Source organism: Littorina saxatilis, linkage group LG16 (assembly GCF_037325665.1).
Source record: "Littorina saxatilis isolate snail1 linkage group LG16, US_GU_Lsax_2.0, whole genome shotgun sequence".
Classification (NCBI taxonomy): domain Eukaryota; kingdom Metazoa; phylum Mollusca; class Gastropoda; order Littorinimorpha; family Littorinidae; genus Littorina; species Littorina saxatilis.
This window is the reverse complement of record NC_090260.1, coordinates 2,825,831-2,849,936: the sequence shown is the minus strand read 5'-3', so window position 1 is coordinate 2,849,936 and position 24,106 is coordinate 2,825,831. Positions and strand designations below refer to the sequence as shown.

At 45.3% G+C, this 24,106-nt stretch overlaps 2 protein-coding genes across 2 annotated transcripts in view; one reads left to right on the top strand and one right to left on the bottom strand.

The window, feature by feature from the left end:
* LOC138950206 (uncharacterized) overlaps window positions 1–24,106 on the top strand; it is a 596,636-nt gene that overhangs the window by 153,318 nt on the left and 419,212 nt on the right. The gene's annotated exons all lie outside the window — the stretch shown is intronic.
* LOC138950208 (uncharacterized) overlaps window positions 1–24,106 on the bottom strand; it is a 90,863-nt gene that overhangs the window by 55,573 nt on the left and 11,184 nt on the right. The window contains exon 2 of the mRNA XM_070321957.1: window positions 15,655–15,738. Coding sequence (XP_070178058.1) covers window positions 15,655–15,738 — 84 coding nt within the window. The remainder of the gene's footprint in view (window positions 1–15,654; window positions 15,739–24,106) is intronic.

Sequence of the window (24,106 nt, the reverse complement as noted above, 5' to 3'; positions counted from 1 at the left end):
TACAGGGGCGTCGTTATACTCTGTGTCTGTATTGTTCCCAGTCCCAGGTTACCCCATGGCGAGTACAGGGGCGTCGTTATACTCTGTGTCTTTATTGTTCCCAGTCCCAGGTTACCACATGGCGAGTACAGGGGCGTCGTTATACTCTGTGTCTTTATTGTTCCTTGTCACAGGTTACCACATGGCGAGTACAGTGGCGTCGTTTTACTCTGTGTCTTTATTGTTCCCAGTCCCAGGTCACCACATGGCGAGTACAGGGGCGTCGTTTTACTCTGTGTCTGTATTGTTCCCAGGCCCAGCACCCCAGCCCAAATTGTCAGCCATTTTAGAGTTTCTTTTGCAGTAGCGCATTTTTCTAAGGGTAACTGCGGGTCATGCCCGCTTTTTTCGGTAAAATAGGACTTACACAGAAAGGCAGAACGATTGAAAGTAAGCCATGCAGATATCTTGTCTGAACAGAACCCATGCATCGTATTGTAATCATGTAACTTTTTGTTATCTGATGAATAAATCTGAAGCCTACTTTTGGTTTTCATGGTGTTTCTTTCATCAGTGTTTGCATGGTTGTTGGTTCTGTGATTGCCTGTGTTGTTATGGTCGTGTGTTTAGTCACGTGTTTACATGGTTGTTGGTTCTGTGATTGCCTGTGTTGTTATGGTCGTGTGTTTAGTCACGTGTTTACATGGCTGTTGGTTCTGTGATTGCCTGTGTTGTTATGGTCGTGTGTTTAGTCACGTGTTTACATGGCTGTTGGTTCTGTGATTGCCTGTGTTGTTATGGTCGTGTGTTTAGTCACGTGATTACATGGATGTTGGTTCTGTGACTGCCTGTGTTGTTATGGTCGTGTGTTTAGTCACGTGTTTACATGGTTGTTGGTTCTGTGATTGCCTGTGTTGTTATGGTCGTGTGTTTAGTCACGTGTTTGCATGGTTGTTGGTTCTGTGATTGCCTGTGTTGTTATGGTCGTGTGTTTAGTCACGTGATTACATGGATGTTGGTTCTGTGACTGCCTGTGTTGTTATGGTCGTGTGTTTAGTCACGTGTTTACATGGTTGTTGGTTCTGTGATTGCCTGTGTTTTTATGGTCGTGTGTTTAGTCACGTGTTTACATGGCTGTTGGTTCTGTGATTGCCTGTGTTTTTATGGTCGTTTGTTTCGTCACGTGTTTGCATGGTTGTTGGTTCTGTGATTGCCTGTGTTTTTATGGTCGTTTGTTTCGTCACGTGTTTGCATGGTTGTTGGTTCTGTGATTGCCTGTGTTTTTATGGTCGTTTGTTTAGTCACGTGTTTGCATGGTTGTTGGTTCTGTGACTGCCTGTGTTGTTATGGTCGTGTGTTTAGTCACGTGTTTACATGGTTGTTGGTTGTGTGATTGCCTGTGTTGTTATGGTCGTGTGTTTAGTCACGTGTTTACATGGTTGTTGGTTGTGTGATTGCCTGTGTTGTTATGGTCGTGTGTTTAGTCACGTGTTTACATGGTTGTTGGTTGTGTGATTGCCTGTGTTGTTATGGTCGTGTGTTTAGTCACGTGTTTACATGGTTGTTGGTTCTGTGATTGCCTGTGTTGTTATGGTCGTTTGTTTCGTCACGTGTTTACATGGTTGTTGGTTCTGTGATTGCCTGTGTTGTTATGGTCGTGTGTTTAGTCACGTGTTTACATGGCTGTTGGTTCTGTGATTGCCTGTGTTGTTATGGTCGTGTGTTTAGTCACGTGTTTACATGGTTGTTGGTTCTGTGATTGCCTGTGTTGTTATGGTCGTGTGTTTAGTCACGTGTTTACATGGTTGTTGGTTCTGTGATTGCCTGTGTTGTTATGGTCGTGTGTTTAGTCACGTGTTTACATGGCTGTTGGTTCTGTGATTGCCTGTGTTGTTATGGTCGTGTGTTTAGTCACGTGTTTACATGGTTGTTGGTTCTGTGATTGCCTGTGTTGTTATGGTCGTGTGTTTAGTCACGTGTTTACATGGTTGTTGGTTCTGTGATTGCCTGTGTTGTTATGGTCGTGTGTTTAGTCACGTGTTTACATGGTTGTTGGTTGTGTGATTGCCTGTGTTGTTATGGTCGTGTGTTTAGTCACGTGTTTACATGGTTGTTGGTTCTGTGATTGCCTGTGTTGTTATGGTCGTGTGTTTAGTCACGTGTTTACATGCTTGTTGGTTCTGTGATTGCCTGTGTGTTATGGTCGTGTGTTTAGTCACGTGTTTACATGCTTGTTGGTTCTGTGATTGCCTGTGTGTTATGGTCGTGTGTTTAGTCACGTGTTTACATGCTTGTTGGTTCTGTGATTGCCTTATTTTTTATGGTCGTTTGTTTAGTCACGTGTTTGTCGGTAGCCATCCTGACAAAATCTGCAGACATTCACTTATAACAGATCTACGTACTACACAGATAACAAACACATTATACAAAATTCAGTGACGTACACCACTGGGCGTTACATAAACAAACTTTTGCTTTAGCAAAGTCTGAGAAAATCCTCAACAGTATGTTTTGACACACTAAGCACCAGCCAGTCACACGGATACGATATACTGCTGATTAAGACTGGCTGTCCTACTGAGAATGGTTGACGACGTGGTACACAGTGCTCAACAAAATGATATACCTGGCGCCATGCTTGCTGTTGATTTTAAGAAAGCTTTTGATTCGATATCGCAAGAGTACATGACGTATGTGTTTTCCAAGTTTGGGTTTGGCAACGAATTTGTCAGATGCGTAGAGATATTAATGAAAGAAAGCTGGAGCTGCATTGGATACGGTGGGTGGCTTAGCGAAGAAATTAGGATAGAAGGCGGGATTAGACAGGGATGCTGTTTTTCTCCTTTGGCCTTCATACTCGGTATTGAATTATTAGCCATTAAAATGAGAGGGAAAAACGGAGTTCATGGTATACCAATTAATAAAAGTGAAGATATTTATGCATTGTTGAAAATAGCGCTATATGCGGATGACGTGACACTGTTTTTACGAGACAGAGACGATATTAAACTTGCTTTAGACATTTTAAAACAGTTTGCAAGTATCTCCGGTCTTGAATACAAGAAAGACAGAAGCAACGTGGTTGGGATCGAGCATAGCGAGGGGTGAGTTATGTTTTGACTTAAATTGGAAAAATAAAATAAAGCTATTGGGTATATTTTTCTGTAATAGTGTACCCGCATCAAACCTCTCAGAAAACTGGGAAAGCCGTATTGAAAACATGAGCCGCGTCATAAGCACGTGGCATAGAAGGAATCTTGGATATTTAGGCAAAATTTGTATTATAAATAGTTTTCTCGTTCCACAATTAGTTTACGTAATGAGAGTAATTAATTTATCAGAGAAGGTGTTAAACAGAGTTACCACAATGTTGTACCACTTTTTGTGGAAAAGAAAAACTACCAACAAAAAAGCAGTTGAAAAAGTTAAAAGGTGTGTGTTAAAATCTAATTTTGAAAAAGGAGGCCTGTGTATGCCCGACATTAAAATTATGCAGCAATCGTTTCTGCTGGAATGGATAAGAAAGCTGCATACGGCTACTGATACGGAAAAATGGTCATTCATTCCAATAGCGCAGTTTTCTCAACTGGGTAGAGACCTGACTTGTTTTCAAGCCAAAGGAAAATGGAAGCAATTTAGAAAAGAACATGTTAATTTAGCCCCTTTTTTTTCTCCACACACGGCTGATTCCTTGACCAGGTGTGGGAGCTTGAGTACTTCTGTGACCCCGAGAGCTATGCCAGCGGGAGTGTCAAAACTTCTGGTAGCGTCTCGCATGCTGGACAGGTCAACGGAGAGAGGTCAGACAAATATCAGCAAACTCTCCTCGAGTCATAAGGGGCATGAGAAGGATACTCATGTAAATAAAACCATTGGCAGACCGGACTCATCAGCCATGGCAGGCAACCCGTCTAGGAGAGGGACACTCTGAATTCACACCATGGGCAGACCGGACTCATCAGCCATGGCAGGCAACCAGTCTAGGAGAGGGACACTCTGAATTCAAACCATGGGCAGACCGGACTCATCAGCCATGGCAGGCAACCCGTCTAGGAGAGGGACACTCTGAATTCAAACCATGGGCAGACCGGACTCATCAGCCATGGCAGGCAACCGGTCTAGGAGAGGGACACTGAATTCAAACCATGGGCAGACCGGACTCATCAGCCATGGCAGGCAACCGGTCTAGGAGAGGGACACTCTGAATTCAAACCATGGGCAGACCGGACTCATCAGCCATGGCAGGCAACCCGTCTAGGAGAGGGACACTCTGAATTCAAACCATGGGCAGACCGGGCTCATCAGCCATGGCAGGCAACCGGTCTAGGAGAGGGACACTCTGAATTCAAACCATGGGCAGACCGGACTCATCAGCCATGGCAGGCAACCGGTCTAGGAGAGGGACACTCTGAATTCACACCATGGGCAGACCGGACTCATCAGCCATGGCAGGCAACCGGTCTAGGAGAGGGACACTCTGAATTCAAACCATGGGCAGACCGGACTCATCAGCCATGGCAGGCAACCGGTCTAGGAGAGGGACACTCTGAATTCAAACCATGGGCAGACCGGACTCATCAGCCATGGCAGGCAACCAGTCTAGGAGAGGGACACTCTAAATTCAAACCATGGGCAGACCGGACTCATCAGCCATGGCAGGCAACCGGTCTAGGAGAGGGACACTCTAAATTCAAACCATGGGCAGACCGGACTCATCAGCCATGGCAGGCAACCAGTCTAGGAGAAGGACACTCTAAATTTAAACCATGGGCAGACCGGACTCATCAGCCATGGCAGGCAACCGGTCTAGGAGAGGGACACTCTAAATTCAAACAATGGGCAGACCGGACTCATCAGCCATGGCAGGCAACCGGTCTAGGAGAGGGACACTCTAAATTCAAACCATGGGCAGACCGGACTCATCAGCCATGGCAGGCAACCAATCTAGGAGAAGGACACTCCGAATTCAAACCACCCCCCAACGAAGTCGGAGCGATGCTGACTGTGTTTCCGGACACAGTGTGGGAACCTAAGCTAAGTTCTTGGGAGACGAGCTCGCACGCCACCACTATGGATTATGCCTCAGATTCAGACAGATATTTCGATATGGTGTCGTTCCCGTGGACCTTTGCCAGGCGGGAACGGTGCCGGACCCTCAGCCTCAAGGGGGTCCACCTCAGCGACTGGCGGCTCTGTTGACACGGGAACCAGGGGAAGACAGAGTAGAGCGACTGGTCGAACTCAACATCCAGCGACAACCATCAGGGTTGTGCAGTGGAATGCAGAAGGCGTCCAGAGAAAGAAACCAGAGCTACAGGCTTTTCTGAGAGACAACAACATCGACATTATCTGCATCCAGGAGACCCACCTGAAAGAAGACCGCAGATTCTTCGTCAGAGGTTATGACACCTTCCGACGGGACCGGCCGACCGGACACAAGGGTGGAGTTCTCACCCTAGTCCGACACAACATCCCGGCAGCTATGACGGCACAGACGGCAGACGGCGACCTTGAGTACATCACCATCAAGACCTTCCTGCAGGGAGAAGAACTCTCCATCACCAACGTCTATAGCCCACCTACCACCAAGCTGGACCTCCACACCATCCAGCTCCCAAACGAGAAACATCTCATCGTTGGCGACTTCAACGGCCACTCCCCAGCATGGGGCTACGACAGTACCGACGCAAGAGGAGAAGACATACAGGACTGGATGACCGACAACCAGCTCATCCTTATCAACCAGCCAGATGACAAGCCATCCTACTACTCCAGAGCTTGGAAGAAAAGCTCAACCCCTGACCTTGCCATAGCCACAGAAGAGGTAGAAAAAAGGACCACCAGAACTGTCAACGACCAACTGGGAGGAAGTGACCACTTACCCACCACCCTCTCCATTGCTGACATGCAGACCATCCTGGAGTACCACAGAAAGAAAGCCAGCTGGAACTTCAAGAAAGCCAAATGGACCAAGTACCAGCTCCACGCAGAAAGCCTTTGCAACACCACCTTCACGGAGGACATCAACCACAACGTAAAAGAGATGACACAGACCATCCTAGCGGCTGCCAGGAAGTCCATCCCCCGTGGCTTCAGGAAGGACTACAAACCTTACTGGAGTCAAAGGCTGGCCTGCCTGCACCAGCGACTTTCAGAAGCCAGAGAAAGCATGGAGCAGTCCCCATCCGCAGAAACAACGACCATGCACAACCAACTGAAGGAGGATTTCAACAAGACCAAGACACAAGAACTGCAACAAAGCTGGCAGGAAATCACCTCCACCATTGGCCTCGATTCAGACACAGGGAAACTCTGGCGTCTCACCAAAATTCTAAACGAAGACAGCATGGCCATGCGGGGACCTACAGTACTAGAAGACAGCGGAACCTTCCACACTGGAAAAAGAGCAGCAAATCTCCTTGCCGACGTCTTTGAGACCGAGAGCACCATCAAAGTCCCACCCCAAAGAAAGAAGGAAGTTGCAGAACAACTTGAAACCAGACTCCGACAGCAGAGAAACGCAACCCCACCAATGACCTCAGATCTTACCATGGCAGAGCTCGTCGATGCGATCAAAAGACTCAAGTGCAAGAAAGCGCCCGGAAAGGATGGAGTCTGCAACGAGATGATCAAGCATCTCGGGCCTGCTGCCAGAACTAAGCTCCTTGAGCTCTTGAACCAGGCGTGGAGATCCGGCGTCTTCCCCTCAGCATGGAAAGAGGCCATCATCATACCCATCCTGAAGAAGGACAAGAACCGCAAGCAAAAGACAAGCTACAGACCAATCAGTCTACTCAGCTGCCTCGGCAAGACCTTCGAGCGCATGATCAACAAGAGGCTGATGTGGCACCTGGAAACCAACAACCTGATCACCAATGAACAGTCTGCCTTCAGGAAGAACAGGAGTACTGAAGACCAGCTGATCTACCTCACCCAATCAATAGAGAATGCCTTCCAGGAGAAGAAGAAAGTCATTGCCACCTTCATTGACCTCTCCAAGGCCTTCGACAAGGTGTGGAAGGAAGGCCTCCTCCTGAAGCTATTGACGGCAGGAATCGCTGGACGAATGTTCAACTGGATCAAGAGCTTCCTGTGCCACAGAACCGCGAGAGTCAAGCTTGACGGCAACCTGAGCTACGCTGTGAAGATCAGGGAAGGAGTCCCCCATGGAGGAGTAATATCCCCCACCCTCTTCATCGTCTTCATCAACGACATCACCAACAGTCTGTCCAGACACATCTCCAAAGCCCTACACGCCGATGACCTTGCGATGTGGAGCGCTGCCGAGTCCACCGCAACCGCCAAAGTCCGGATGCAGGAGGCCCTCAACATCACCTCTAAGTGGGCGACAGACTGGTGTGTCACCGTGAACAGCCTCAAGACCGTAGCCACCTGCTTCTCCCTCTCCAATTCCAAAGAGACCCTCCAACTGACCATCAACAACTAGGCAATACCACAGGAAGACACCCCTACCTACCTAGGTATCAAGCTAGACAAGAAGCTCACCTGGAACCCACACATCAAAGAGGCGGAGAAGAGGGCTACGAGAAGACTCTCCATCATGAAGAAACTGGCTGGCACAAAGTGGGGACCCAGCAGCAACATCCTCAGACAGGTGTATACGGGACACGTCCGCCCTGTGGTGGAGTATGGAGCTGCAGCCTGGGCCACAGCTGCGAAGAGCAACACCAGCCGGCTCAACAAAGTGCAGAACGCAAGCATGCGCATCATCACAGGAGGACTGAAAACTACGCCCATACACGCCCTTGAAGCCACCACCAGACTCCCTTCCCTGGACCACCGACGAGAAGAGAAGGTCATCGTGCAGTACGAGAAGCTGCAACGACTCCCCTCTCACCCAGCACACCAGCACACCCAACAGCTTACGAAGAACAGGCTGAAAAGAAGCAGTTTCAACCATCTGGCCAAGCAGCTAGAGAGAACCCAAACCAGCTTCCTACCACGCACCCCTGAAGAACAAGAGCCCCTCCAAGACGCTGAAGAGTGGAACAGCCAGCTCAGCAAGGTGTTCTTTGTTACTGACATGCCAAGAGTGACCAGCAAGAGAGAGCAGCCGGACGCAGTCCTCAAGAACCTCACGCTGGAGATGATGCACCAGGACTACAACGCCTCAGTTTGGACTCACATCTACACTGACGGGTCCTCTGATGGTGCCATCAAAAACGGAGGAAGCGGGATCCTGGTACGCTACCCAGACGGACACACCCTTTCAAGATCCCTGCCTGCCGGAGAGCTGTCATCCAACTACCGGGCAGAACTCACCGCTCTCAGAGAAGCAGTTAGCCTGGTCAGCGAACACCCACCCTCTCACGCATTCTTCTTGACCGACTGCAGATCCGCCGTCCAAAGCCTGCAGTCACCCAAAGAGCAGCTGGAACGAGACACCCAGCGTCTTCTTTGTACTCTCTCCCAGAGCACAAACGTCGCTGTCCAGTGGATCCCTGCTCACTGTGGCCTCTCAGGGAACGAGGAAGCGGACAGACTGGCCAAGACTGGCAGCCATCTGGAGCAGACAAGACCAACAGTCTCTTACAGTGAAGCCAAAACCCTGGTGAAAAGACACTACCAAACCACCTGGAATGCCCAACACAGCCTGCCATCTGATGATCAGATGCCCAACTTACAGCGCCATCAGCAGACCATCCTCTTCCGCCTACGGACTGGACACTGTCGACTGCGTGCCCACATGCACCGCCTTGGTCTGTCGCACACACCAAACTGCCCGTGCGAAACAGGCCCACAGACCCCGGAGCACATCATGCAGACCTGCCCGCTCCACCAGGAAGCCAGAACAGATCACTTTCCACAAGGTGCCACACTGCAGGAGCAACTCTGGGGCACCAAAGACTCCCTGATCCTGACCACTAGCTTTATTCAAGCTACAAAACTTGAAGTCTGACCTGAGGCAAAAAATCCTGGAACGCCGAAGAAGAAGAAGAAGGCCCCTTTTTGGGAAGAGGCCCTAAAAGTCTGGACAGAGAATAACACCCACACAGAAATAGATAACCCACTGTTGGCAACAGTCTGGAATAATAAAAACATTATGTATCGAAATAATGTGTTATTTTTTAAGAAATGGACTAAATGTGGGATCGCATTAGTTGGTGATATATGTGTTAATAACAGGCTGTTATCCCTAGAACAGATTAAAGTAAAAGTTGGTACTTATCCTTCACTGATGTTAGAGTATAACGTGGTAAAGACTGCTGTTACCTAGTTTATGAAAATATATTCGGCGAATATGCTCATGCAATCCAATGAAAACAATGTTCTGCTTTTCGACCATAAAGAGTTATTTACAGCACGTTCTTATAGATTACATTTAATAAGTAAAACTGAACACAACCCTTGTTGTCTGAATTTCTGGATGCATAAGTTTAATATAGAAATAACTAAATGGCATTGGCTCATCGTAAGGAATGTATCTAAAGAATCAAGACTGAGAGAATTGCACTGGAAGATACTGCATAACATATATCCGACTAATATTTTGCTGTGTATAATAGGAATGAATAACAAATGCTCATTCTGTCCAGATAAGATTGATTTTGTGGAACATTTCTTTCATGAATGTTCTGCTATACATTCAATTTGGGAAAGAATTACCAATAAGGTATTTCAGCAGTATAATGTTAATATAAAAATTGATGTCCAAACAGCACTGTTAGGATACATGAAAACACCTGGTATGTCAAACAATTTAGTAAATTATATCAATGTACTTATTATTGTGGCAAAAATGTGTGTGGGAAAATTCAAATACGGAAAACCAATAGAAATTGTGTGCATGTTTAATTCAGAGTTAGATTTGCGACACATATAATCTGAGAATAATGGTAATTGTAAAATATTTTTATACAATTGTCCATTATTGGTATTTGTCCATGCTAGAGGTGAAAAGATTAGGGCAAAAGAAGTAAATTTAAGTAGGCTTTTTTTATTTATTTTTTTAATTTTTTTTATCCCCATTGTCCTTAGTTAGATTGCTGTTGAATTAAAAAGTAATTTAATGTAAAAGAAAACAAAAGTAAAATTTCATTGGAAAAAAAAAAAAAAAGACCAATGAAGAAGGATATGCTCACCGCCCCAAAAAAAAAAAAAAAAAAAAAAAAAAAAAGACGAAAGAGGCAAAAAAGATGGGTTGAAGCAGCCTTGCATGCAACTGAGGTTTAAAAAAAAAAAAAAAAAAAGACTGGCTGATTACTCAGGCGTGTACAACTTTAAGTACGGTAAAAATTATTACGTACCGTGACGTCCAGAGCCTGCTGAAGAGGACACACGGCATTGACCTTGGTTTTGGTGTCGTCCTCGTAGATCACCAGCTTCGACTGACCATCCAGCACACAGTATCTCTCAATGTGCCAATGTTGCTGGTTAAAGAAAACAAATATTCTGTATTGAAAACAAAAAGACACGAACAGAAACACAGACACTGTCACAATTTAGTGACAGGGACGGAGAAAGGAACACTCTGTCGAGTGCTTATCTCCAATTGTGATGGAAAGCGCCTGTGCTTGAGTCGGGGTGACGGTGTGAAACCGCTGACAAAGCATGGCCGAGTACGGGGATTTCGTTTTGCAGGGGTTCCACGTGCGTGATTTTGCTTGCTTGGCGAAATCGAAATCGACTGCAACTGTACTGGGTGTGTGACACGCGGAGTCACGTGATGTTTTCAAGGTTGTTTGGGGAAGACATGAAAAGGACACTCGAACACAGGGCAGCGACAGAGAAGGATCGTTTTCCTCCATCCTGAAGTTAGATGGTCTTCTTCACTCGGTGACATATTGTTTTAAGTCAGAGTGCCGTTCTGCATGGTACAGTAGGGCTTCACTCGGTGACATATTGTGTTAAGTCAGAGTGCCGTTCTGCATGGTACAGTAGGGCTTCACTCGGTGACATATTGTGTTAAGTCAGAGTGCCGTTCTGCATGGTACAGTAGGGCTTCACTCGGTGACATATTGTGTTAAGTCAGAGTGCCGTTCTGCATGGTACAGTAGGGCTTCACTCGGTGACATATTGCTTTAAGTCAGAGTGCCGTTCTGCATGGTACAGTAGGGCTTCACTCGGTGACATATTGCTTTAAGTCAGAGTGCCGTTCTGCATGGTACAGTAGGGCTTCACTCGGTGACATATTGCTTTAAGTCAGAGTGCCGTTCTGCATGGTACAGTAGGGCTTCACTCGGTGACATATTGCTTTAAGTCAGAGTGCCGTTCTGCATGGTACAGTAGGGCTTCACGGAACCACAAAGGAGAGAAAACTTTTCGCTGTGTTACCTGTGCGGGTCAACAAGGTTGGCAGGTTTTGATTCTTAGCTGTGTTACCTGTGCGGGTCAACAAGGTTGGCAGGTTTTGATTCTTAGCTGTGTTACCTGTGCGGGTCAACAAGGTTGGCAGGTTTTGATTCTTAGCTGTGTTACCTGTGCGGGTCAACAAGGTTGACAGGTTGATTCTTAGCTGTGTTACCTGTGCGGGTCAACAAGGTTGACAGGTTGATTCTTAGCTGTGTTACCTGTGCGGGTCAACAAGGTTGGCAGGTTTTGATTCTTAGCTGTGTTACCTGTGCGGATCAACAAGGTTGGCAGGTTGATTCTTAGCTGTGTTACCTGTGCGGGTCAACAAGGTTGGCAGGTTGATTCTTAGCTGTGTTACCTGTGCGGGTCAACAAGGTTGGCAGGTTTTGATTCTTAGCTGTGTTACCTGTGCGGGTCAACAAGGTTGGCAGGTTTTGATTCTTAGCTGTGTTACCTGTGCGGGTCAACAAGGTTGGCAGGTTGATTCTTAGCTGTGTTACCTGTGCGGGTCAACAAGGTTGGCAGGTTTTGATTCTTAGCTGTGTTACCTGTGCGGGTCAACAAGGTTGGCAGGTTTTGATTCTTAGCTGTGTTACCTGTGCTGGTCAACAAGGTTGGCAGGTTGATTCTTAGCTGTGTTACCTGTGCGGGTCAACAAGGTTGGCAGGTTGATTCTTAGCTGTGTTACCTGTGCGGGTCAACAAGGTTGACAGGTTGATTCTTAGCTGTGTTACCTGTGCGGGTCAACAAGGTTGGCAGGTTGATTCTTAGCTGTGTTACCTGTGCGGGTCAACAAGGTTGGCAGGTTGATTCTTAGCTGTGTTACCTGTGCAGGTCAACAAGGTTGACAGGTTGATTCTTAGCTGTGTTACATGTGCGGGTCAACAAGGTTGACAGGTTGATTCTTAGCTGTGTTACCTGTGCGGGTCAACAAGGTTGACAGGTTGATTCTTAGCTGTGTTACCTGTGCGGGTCAACAAGGTTGACAGGTTGATTCTTAGCTGTGTTACCTGTGCGGGTCAACAAGGTTGACAGGTTGATTCTTAGCTGTGTTACCTGTGCGGGTCAACAAGGTTGACAGGTTGATTCTTAGCTGTGTTACCTGTGCGGGTCAACAAGGTTGACAGGTTGATTCTTAGCTGTGTTACCTGTGCGGGTCAACAAGGTTGACAGGTTGATTCTTAGCTGTGTTACCTGTGCGGGTCAACAAGGTTGACAGGTTGATTCTTAGCTGTGTTACCTGTGCGGGTCAACAAGGTTGGCAGGTTGATTCTTAGCTGTGTTACCTGTGCGGGTCAACAAGGTTGGCAGGTTGATTCTTAGCTGAGCGGGGGATTTTTATCCCACGCATGAAGTAATTCAGCAAGAGTCGGATGGTTAGCCATACGAGGGAGCGGACTCGCTTAAAGGAGAGCTACTTACATAGGCTGTTGAGGTAGTAAATCATTATTTAACGCTGTTGACGAGTCTGTGTTTGTGGAATGAAATACTCTCGGTTGTTCTTTCCAGGTTAGCGCATAATTTGCTCTTTGTGACGCTAAGATAATAATCTGTATATGTTTTTTGCAGATATGGAGAGAAGGAAGGAAAATGCTCGATGAAATATGTAAAGGTGACATGTTTAAAGGTGTTGTGTGAAGGGTAGCGTGGGATGTTTAGTGCACAAATGCTTTTTGTTGCAGCCTATATACCGGTGTCTACTATCTACTATTGTACTACGGTCTACGTAACCTGTCTACGTAACCTGCCTACGTAACCTGTCTACTTGCTGTAACCTGGTGTTCTGGTGTACTGGCGGTTGCTGTCGCTGTCGTCGTCCTACCAACTACACGTCTGCTATATTTTTCTGGTAGACTACGGGGAGGATCTTAAGCGACTGAGTGAGGCGCCTGATATCTCAACTATTCCCTGCTTCGTTCAACGCCAACCGGCACTTCATTCGACGGAGCAGTTGTGGAGATACACTATTCACGGGTCGCCCACTCAGTGGCATAAAGCTAAGTGCACAGTGCTATTGCGCCCTTATACCGCCTTGTCATCTTGTATATTCATGATTACATTCGAGTAGTGACAACGTGGGGTGTGTGACACCTGCATAAACCAGCTCTTTTACAGACAGCTATTATTTTCCTAACTATACACAGGATCAGCGTGTTATTATCATTTTCTAAACTTTGACTGGCATTTTTGTCAGTGACCTGCATTTTGCGTTTTAAACGTAAAACATCTTTTGGAGTGAAGTCTCGAGGGAGGTGGCGAGTTAGTACATAAACAGGCGTCTGAAACTTATACTTTGGTTGATTCTATTTATTTGTATGACTGCGAGAGTGGATCGTGGTGTGGTTAGTTAGTTAGTAGTAACTAACCGTTCATAATCACCTTGTGTGATATATTGAAACGTGACAGACACACAGACAGACACACACACACGCACACACACACACACACGCACGCACGCACGCACGCACACACACACACACACACACACACACACACACACACACACACACACACACACACACACACGTACACACACACACACATGCACGCCGAGAGGTTGGGTGTGTCTAGTCATTCTTTCTCTTCGACAGCATTGGCTTGTCGGTACTGTTAAAGGATGGATTGTTGGTACTGTTAAAGCATAGAGTGTCGGTACTGTTACAGGATGGAGTGTCGGTATTGTTAAAGGATGGAGTGTCGGTACTGTTAAAGGATAGCTTGTCGGAACTGTTAAAGGATAGCTTGTCGGTACTGTTAAAGGATGGCTTGTCAGTACTGTTAAAGTATGGAGTGTCGGTACTGTTAAAGGATGGAGTGGCGGTACTGATAAAGGGTGTAGTGTCGGAACTGTTAAAGGATAGCTTGTCGGTACTGTTAAAGGATGGCTTGTCAGTACTGTTAAAGGATGGAGTGTTGTTACTGTTAAAGGATGGAGTGTCGGTACTGTTAAATGATGGAGTGTGGGTACTGTTAAAGGATGGAGTGTCGGTACTGTTAAAGGATGGAGTGTCGGTACTGTTAAATGATAGCTTGTCGGTACTGTTAAAGTAAGGAGTGTTGGTACTGTTAAAGGATGGAGTGTTGGTACTGTTAAAGGATGGAGTGTCGGTACTGTTAAAGGATGGAGTGTCGGTACTGTTAAAGGATGGAGTGTCGGTACTGTTAAAGGATGGAGTATCGGTACTGTTAAAGGATGGAGTGCATTAATGATCAAAAAGCGTCTTTCCTCGAAAAAAAGTCACCTAATGTACTCTGCCTTGCATTAGTTTTGGAAAGACATAAACAGAGAGGGTCCCGGCCAGTATGTCATTACTTCGAGAGGATCCCCTAAAATCAGTGCTGATTGGTCAGATTAATTAGTCACAGGATTTACTACAATGGTCATAAAGACATATGGACATATGAACACATTATCTTAACATCAATTGATGAAAGTTGATATCGACCTTCGAAGACATGACAAGTCAGAAGCAACTCAACCAAATGTTTACCTTTGATCAAGTTGTCAAACAAATAAGTTGTTCATACTTTTACATGCTAAAGTGTGTTTTGAAACCATTAATGCAATATTCATGTGTCAATGTATAACACATTGCAAGTCCTAGTTTTTATCACCGTAGAAACCCGTATCAAATCCAGGTTTTATGTAAAACAATTGACGTCACCAAATTAAGCTATTCAAACACTAGCTGCCCTACAGGACACAAGTTAATAAGCTATTAGACTGTACGTGAAATTTTTTTTTTTAAGTCAAACACGTACGAGCAATTTGTGTTTGAAGGGTTTCTTTCATGAACGGGTTTTCAAAATACAAAACAAAAGGCAAAGCCATAGTGTGGAGCATGTTAAAGATTGTATGACAAAAATGTCAATGTAATGGATTAAAATGAGTGGCCTTGACAGTGTGGCCTCCATTTTTGTAATGAGCAGATTTGACTGATAACAGCACTGCCAAAAATCATGCTGGCCTTCACGATTGTACAGGAAATACAACAACAGAGAGACGATGCCTTGTTGGGAAACGTGGTTTTTTATATCAGTTTTTTTTCTTTGTTTTTTCCCCATTAATTCATTCAATCATTCATTCATTATTTTTTTAACAATCTTTCTGAGGTTGAAACTAAACAAAGAGCCTGGTGCTCAGCTTAAACTTGGGAAAAGCCGATCGCTAGTACATCCTAATTGTAAAACAGTAAAGCACGGTGCAGTACATTATTGTAAATAAAACAAGTGTCGTATAACAATAAGCAGACCTTCCAGGACCGACCTCACAGGAAGTTCAAGAAAAAAAAAGCGCTGTAAATAAATCGCAAATAAATGAAGACACAACACCCGCAAGCAAGACGTATATACGGTACTAACCTTTACTCGCCCCATACTCCAAAATGCACCGTGCAGCCATCCTTCCTTTTTTGACATAGAAGCTTGCTGCAGTGTTCCAGAGTCCTGCAAGACAGGAATATATAATATATAATATAACAGGACAGCTGTTGTAATGGTTGACGCTAGCTGCAGTGTTCCAGGGCCCTGCAAGACAGGAATCTATACATCTATACATATAAATAAAAGAGAGTGTCTGTCTGTCTGTGTGTCTGTCTGTGGTCGCCATACCTCTGAGATGGCAAGAGGCAGGAACAAGATAGTGTGCACGTACACTCCCTAGGTGCCGCAGATGTGCACCTGGGTTTTAGTTTCTTGATTCATTGTTTCCTTTTTCAGATTATGGACCTCCCATTTATTGAATACAGCCTATATGGTGCAAGACCAGTTCAGTGCCTACTGTTCACCTGTAGCAAGCACATCATGCCAGTGATATTAGAGACTTGCTATTGCTCCTATGAGGGGAAGAAATGAAGAATAAAAAATTAACTGCACAGTTCCGGAAATTTCTAGAAGGTAAGGGAGATAACTCTTTTTTGTCTGTGGTCGCCATACCTCTGAGATGGCAAGAGGCAGGAACAAGATAGTGTGCACGTACACTCCGTAGGTGCCGCAGATGTGCACCTGGGTTTTAGTTTCTTGATTCATTGTTTCCTTTCTCAGATTATGGACCTCCCATTTATTGAATACAGCCTATATGGTGCAAGACCAGTTCAGTGCCTACTGTTCACCTGTAGCAAGCACATGCCAGTAATATTAGAGACTTGCTATTGCTCCTATGAGGGGAAGAAATGAAGAATGAAAAATTAACTGGACAGTTCCGGAAATTTCTAGAAGGTAAGGGAGATAACTGTTCACCTGTAGCAAGCACATCATGCCAGTGATATTAGAGACTTGCTATTGCTCCTATGAGGGGAAGAAATGAAGAATGAAAAATTAACTGGACAGTTCCGGAAATTTCTAGAAGGTAAGGGAGATAACTCTTGTTTGTCTGTGGTCGCCATACCTCTGAGATGGCAAGAGGCAGGAACAAAATAGTGTGCACGTACACTGCCTAGGTGCCGCAGATTTGCACCTGGGTTTTAGTTTCTTGATTCATTGTTTCCTTTCTCAGATTATGGACCTCCCCTTTATTGAATACAGCCTATATGGTGCAAGACCAGTTCAGTGCCTACTGTTCACCTGTAGCAAGCACATCATGCCAGTAATATTAGAGACTTGCTATTGCTCCTATGAGGGGAAGAAATGAAGAATAAAAAATTAACTGGACAGTTCCGGAAATTTCTAGAAGGTAAGGGAGATAACTGTTCACCTGTAGCAAGCACATCATGCCAGTGATATTAGAGACTTGCTATTGCTCCTATGAGGGGAAGAAATGAAGAATGAAAAATTAACTGGACAGTTCCGGAAAATTCTAGAAGGTAAGGGAGATAACTCTTGTTTGTCTGTGGTCGCCATACCTCTGAGATGGCAAGAGGCAGGAACAAAATAGTGTGCACGTACACTCCCTATGTGCCGCAGATTTGCACCTGGGTTTTAGTTTCTTGATTCATTGTTTCCTTTCTCAGATTATGGACCTCCCATTTATTGAATACAGCCTATATGGTGCAAGACCAGTTCAGTGCCTACTGTTCACCTGTAGCAAGCACATCATGCCAGTGATATTAGAGACTCGCTATAATTGCTCCAATGAGGGGAAGAAATGAAGAATGAAAAATTAACTGGACAGTTCCGGAAATTTCTAGAAGGTAAGGGAGATAACTCTTGTTTGTCTGTGGTCGCCATACCTCTGAGATGGCAAGAGGCAGGAACAAAATAGTGTGCACGTACACTCCCTAGGTGCCGCAGATTTGCACCTGGGTTTTAGTTTCTTGATTCATTGTTTCCTTTCTCAGATTATGGACCTCCCATTTATTGAATACAGCCTATATGGTGCAAGACCAGTTCAGTGCCTACTGTTCACCTGTAGCAAGCACATCATGCCAGTGATATTAGAGACTCGCTATAATTGCTCCTATGAGGGGAAGAAATGAAGAATGAAAAATTAACTGGACAGTTCTGGAAATTTCTAGAAGGTAAGGGAGATAACTCTTTTTTGTCTGTGGTCGCCATACCTCTGAGATGGCAAGAGGCTGGAACAAGATAGTGTGCACGTACACTCCCTAGGTGCCGCAGATGTGCACCTGGGTTTTAGTTTCTTGATTCATTGTTTCCTTTCTCAGATTATGGACCTCCCATTTATTGAATACAGCCTATATGGTGCAAGACCAGTTCAGTGCCTACTGTTCACCTGTAGCAAGCACATCATGCCAGTGATATTAGAGACTCGCTATTGCTCCTATGAGGGGAAGAAATGAAGAAAGAAAAATTAACTGGAGAGTTCCGGAAATTTCTAGAAGGTAAGGGAGATAACTCTTTTTTTGTATCCAAACAAAGGAGGTAAAGCTAATGATAATGGGATAGCGAGCGTCTTAAATTGCTACAGGGCTCCGCTTACTCCCGGGCGAAGCCGGGCTTAACTGCTAGTCTATCTATCTATCTATCTATCTATCTATCTATCTATCTATCTATCTATCTATACATATAATAAAAGAGAGTGTCTGTCTGTCTGTCTGTCTGTGGTCGCCATACCTCAGAGATGGCAAAAGATAAGCACAAGATATTTTGCATGCACACTGCCCTGGACCCACAGATGTGCACCTGGGTTTTAGTTTCTCCAGACATTGTTTCCTTCCTCCGATAATGACCCTCCCCATCTATCAATACAGTCTACATAGTGCAAGGGAGGTAAGTCATGCTTTGTCACCCACGGAAGGGAGGTAACTCTCATCAAACCAGTATACCGTGTCATTCTCAAGGGTTACCCCCCACCCGTTATCATCCCGCCGCCCCCCCCCCCCAAACACACACACACTAACCCTGCCCCCTGCTCCCCCTCCCTGCCTTCCAGATCATCGCGAATAATGTTTACGAAACGATCGCCAAGCACATCATGCCAGTGATATTAGAGACTCGCTATTGCTCCTATGAGGGGAAGAAATGAAGAATGAAAAATTAACTGGACAGTTCCGGAAATTTCTAGAAGGTAAGGGAGATAACTCTTTTTTGTCTGTGGTCGCCATACCTCTGAGATGGCAAGAGGCAGGAACAAGATAATGTGCACGTACACTCCCTAGGTGCCGCAGATGTGCACCTGGGTTTTAGTTTCTTGATTCATTGTTTCCTTTCTCAGATTATGGACCTCCCATTTATTGAATACAGCCTATATGGTGCAAGACCAGTTCAGTGCCTACTGTTCACCTGTAGCACTGAAGCACATCATGCCAGTGATATTAGAGACTCGCTATTGCTCCTATGAGGGGAAGAAATGAAGAAAAAAAAATTAACTGGACAGTTCCGGAAATTTCTAGAAGGTAAGGGAGATAACTCTTTTTTTGTATCCAAACAAAGGAGGTAAAGCTAATGATAATGAGATAGCGAGCGTCTTAAATTGCTACAGGGCTCCGCTTACTCCCGGGCGAAGCCGGGCTTAACTGCTAGTACATAATAAAAGAGAGTGTCTGTGTGTCTGTCTGTCTGTCTGTGGTCGCCATACCTCTGAGATGGCAAGAGGCAGGAACAAGATAGTGTGCACGTACACTCCCTAGGTGCCGCAGATGTGCACCTGGGTTTTAGTTTCTTGATTCATTGTTTCCTTTCTCAGATTATGGACCTCCCATTTATTGAATACAGCCTATATGGTGCAAGACCAGTTCAGTGCCTACTGTTCACCTGTAGCAAGCACATCATGCCAGTGATATTAGAGACTCGCTGTTGCTCCTATGAGGGGAAGAAATGAAGAATGAAAAATTAACTGGACAGTTCTGGAAATTTCTAGAAGTAAGGGAGATAACTCTTTTTTTGTCTGTGGTCGCCATACCTCTGAGATGGCAAGAGGCAGGAACAAGATTGTGTGCACGTACACTCCCTAGGTGCCGCAGATGTGCACCTGGGTTTTAGTTTCTTGATTCATTGTTTCCTTTCTCAGATAATGGACCTCCCATTTATTGAATACAGCCTATATGGTGCAAGACCAGTTCAGTGCCTACTGTTCACCTGTAGCAAGCACATCATGCCAGTGATATTAGAGACTCGCTGTTGCTCCTATGAGGGGAAGAAATGAAGAATGAAAAATTAACTGGACAGTTCTGGAAATTTCTAGAAGGTAAGGGAGATAACTGTTCACCTGTAGCAAGCACATCATGCCAGTGATATTAGAGACTTGCTATTGCTCCTATGAGGGGAAGAAATGAAGAATGAAAAATTAACTGGACAGTTCCGGAAATTTCTAGAAGGTAAGGGAGATAACTCTTTTTTGTCTGTAGCAAGCACATCATGCCAGTGATATTAGAGACTTGCTATTGCTCCTATGAGGGGAAGAAATGAAGAATGAAAAATTAACTGGACAGTTCCGGAAATTTCTAGAAGGTAAGGGAGATAACTCTTTTTTGTCTGTGGTCGCCATACCTCTGAGATGGCAAGAGGCAGGAACAAGATAGTACATCATGCCAGTGATATTAGAGACTCGCTATTGCTCCTATGAGGGGAAGAAATGAAGAAAGAAAAATTAACTGGACAGTTCCGGAAATTTCTAGAAGGTAAGGGAGATAACTTTTTTTTTGTATCCAAACAAAGGAGGTAAAGCTAATGATAATGGGATAGCGAGCGTCTTAAATTGCTACAGGGCTCCGCTTACTCCCGGGCGAAGCCGGGCTTAACTGCTAGTACATATAAATAAAAGAGAGTGTCTGTCTGTCTGTGTGTGTGTGTGTGTGTCTATCTGTGATCGCCAAAGCTCCGAGAAGGGAGGGGGCAGGAAGACGATGTCGTGCATGCACATTCCCTAGGAGCCACAGATGTGCACCTGGGTTTTAGTTTCTTGATTCATTGTTTCCTTTCTCAGATTATGGACCTCCCATTTATTGAATACAGCCTATATAATGCAAGGCCAGTTCAGTGCCTGGTGTTCACATGTAGTAAGCACACTATGCCAGGCATATTAGAGACTCTGTATGGCTCCTATAAGGAGAAGAAATGAAGAAAGAAAATTAACTGGACAGTTCGAGAAATTTCTAGAAGCTAAGGGAGGTAACTCGTGCTTTGTTATCCATGGACAGGAGGTAACTCTTATCACACCAACACATCGCATCTACGGGTGTAGCATGATCAGTTGAACCTGCAGGTCAATTATCTGGAATTTTCTCAAGAAAGGGAGGTAACTCATTCTATAAAAACCATGTAAGTAGGAATTGAATATATATTGTGACACTCTCAGTGGGCAGCACATGCCTTTCAATGCTTTTGAGGCCACCCCCGGGCGAAGCCGGGCCCTGAATAATCAGTGTAAACAAATCTTTGATAATCTATCTATACATCTATACATACATATAAATAAAAGAGAGTGTCTGTCTGTCTGTGTGTGTGTGTGTGTCTGTCTGTGATCGCCAAAGCTCCGAGAAGGGAGGGGGCAGGAAGACGATGTCGTGCATGTGCACTCCTGTGACTGTGAAGATGTGCACCTGACCACCACCGCCGCTGCCGACGCCGCAGTGTGTGTGTGTGTGTGTATGTGTGTGTGTGTGTGTGTGTGTGTGTGTGTGTGTGTGTGTGTGTGTGTGTGTGTGTGTGTGTGTGTGTGTGTGTGTGTGTGTGTGTGGTAACCATAGCTCAGAGATGGCAAGAGGCAGGAACAAGATACTGTGCATGCACACTCCCTTGGAGCCGCAGATGTGCACCTGGGTGTTTGTTTCTTAATTCATTGTTTCCTTCCTCAGATTATGAACCTCCCCTTCAATAACAGCCTATATAGTGCAAGACCAGTTCGGTGCCTAGCGTTCACGTGTAGCAAGCACATAATGCCAGAGATATGAGAGACTCTCTTCTATGACGGGAAGAAATTAAGAATGAACAATGACCAAACAGTTCCTGAAATGTCTAGAAGCGAAGGGAGGTAACTCTTACTTGGTTATACATAGTTGGGAGGCAACTCTGATTATGCAGGCATGTCTGATTGGGAGATCAGAAACACACCGCGGGTCCTCACTATACTCACTTATCTAGAATGTTCCCAAGGAAGGAAGATAACTCATGTGAAAGTTATTTCTTTGACAATAAACGGTAAAATGATGTTGGTGGTAGTAACTGATTTAGCAATGAGCTAGAATTTTTAGGAAGGTTCTAGAGTTAAAGGGAGGTAACTCTTTCTTTGTTATTCACGGAATGGAGGTAACTCGCGAAACCGGGCTATATAAGAATGGATGTAAGTGTGTGTGTGTTTGTGTGTCTGTGGTCGCCATACCTCAGAGATGGCAAACGGTAGGAACAATCAAGTGTGCATGCACACTGCCCTGAACCCACAGATATGCACCTGGGTTTTAGTTTCTCCAGACATTGTTTCCTTCCTCGGATAATGACCTTCCCCATTAATGAATACAGGCTATATAGTGCAAGAGAGGTAAGTCATGCTTTCTCACCCATGGAAGGGAGGTAACTATTATCAAACCAGTATACCGTGTCATTCTCAAGGGCTGCCCCCCCACCCGCTATCACCCCCCACACACACACACACTCCCAACACCCCCCCCCCTTTCCAATCATCGCACATAATACATTCTGTCTCTCGAATTTTCCAGACACTGTTTACGAAACGATCGCCTCAGGGAGAGATCACGTGAATTTACAGACTTCTCTCCCCTGTTCAATACAGTATGACGCCCTCACTCATGACGTATGCGTGGTTTGATCAGACCGCAACTAAAGTGGGTGTGAGAAGGGGTACACCAATCACGGAGAACACGTTGAACGAAATAGAAACTTGCCTTGCCTATAAATCCAAATGTATGAACTCACACTTTAATTTTTTTTTTTATCCACATTGGAATAAGATTCTAGAGGTTTGTGAGAGAGGAGAGGTCAGAAACACCCGGGCGAAGCCTGGCCTGACTGCTAGTCTATACATATCTATACATACATATAAATAAAAGAGAGTGTCTGTCTGTCTGTCTGTCTGTGGTCGCCATACCTCTGAGATGGCAAGAGGCAGGAACAACATAGTGTGCACGTACACTCCCTAGGTGCCGCAGATGTGCACCTGGGTTTTAGTTTCTCCAGACATTGTTTCCTTCCTCGGATAATTACCCTCCCCATCTATCAATACAGTCTGTATAGTGCAAGGGAGGTAAGTCATGCTGTGTCACCCACGGAAGGGAGGTAACTCTCATCAAACCAGTATACCGTGTCATTCTCAAGGGTCACCCCCCGCCCGCTATCATCCCGCCGCCCCCCCCATCCACACACACACATCCCACCGCCCCCCCCCCCCCCATCCACACACACACACACTAACCCTGCCCCCTGCTCCCCCTCCCTGCCTTCCAGATCATCGCGAATAATGTTTACGAAACGATCGCCTCAATGAAAGATCACAAGAATTTACAGATTTCTCTCCCCTGTTCAAAAAGGTATGACGCGCTCACTCATGAGGTATGCGTGCTTTGATCAGACGGTAACTACAGTGGGTGTGAGAAGGTAAGGGGTAAACAAATCACGAAGAACACGTTGAACCAAATAGAAACTTGCCTTAGAGACTCGCTATTGCTCCTATGAGGGGAAGAAATGAAGAATGAAAAATTAACTGGACAGTTCCGGAAATTTCTAGAAGGTAAGGGAGATAACTCTTTTTTTGTATCCAAACAAAGGAGGTAAAGCTAATGATAATGTGATAGCGAGAAACTTGCCTTGCCTATACATCCAAATGTATGAGCTCACACTGTCATTTTTCTTATCCACATTGGAATAAGATTCGAGAGGTTTCTGAGAGAGGGGAGAGCAGAAACACCCGGGCGAAGCCGGGCCTGACTGCTAGTACATATAATAAAAGAGAGTGTCTGTCTGTGTGTCTGTCTGTCTGTGGTCGCCATACCTCTGAGATGGCAAGAGGCAGGAACAAGATAGTGTGCACTTACACTCCCTAGGTGCCGCAGATGTGCACCTGGGTTTTAGTTTCTTGATTCATTGTTTCCTTTCTCAGATTATGGACCTCCCATTTATTGAATACAGCCTATATATGGTGCAAGACCAGTTCAGTGCCTACTGTTCACCTGTAGCAAGCACATCATGCCAGTGATATTAGAGACTCGCTATTGCTCCTATGAGGGGAAGAAATGAAGAATGAAAAATTAACTGGACAGTTCCGGAAATTTCTAGAAGGTAAGGGAGATAACTCTTTTTTGTATCCAAACAAAGGAGGTAAAGCTAATGATAATGGGATAGCGAGCGTCTTAAATTGCTACAGGGCTCCGCTTACTCCCGGGCGAAGCCGGGCTTAACTGCTAGTAATAAAAGAGAGTGTCTGTCTGTCTGTCTGTCTGTGGTCGCCATACCTCTGAGATGGCAA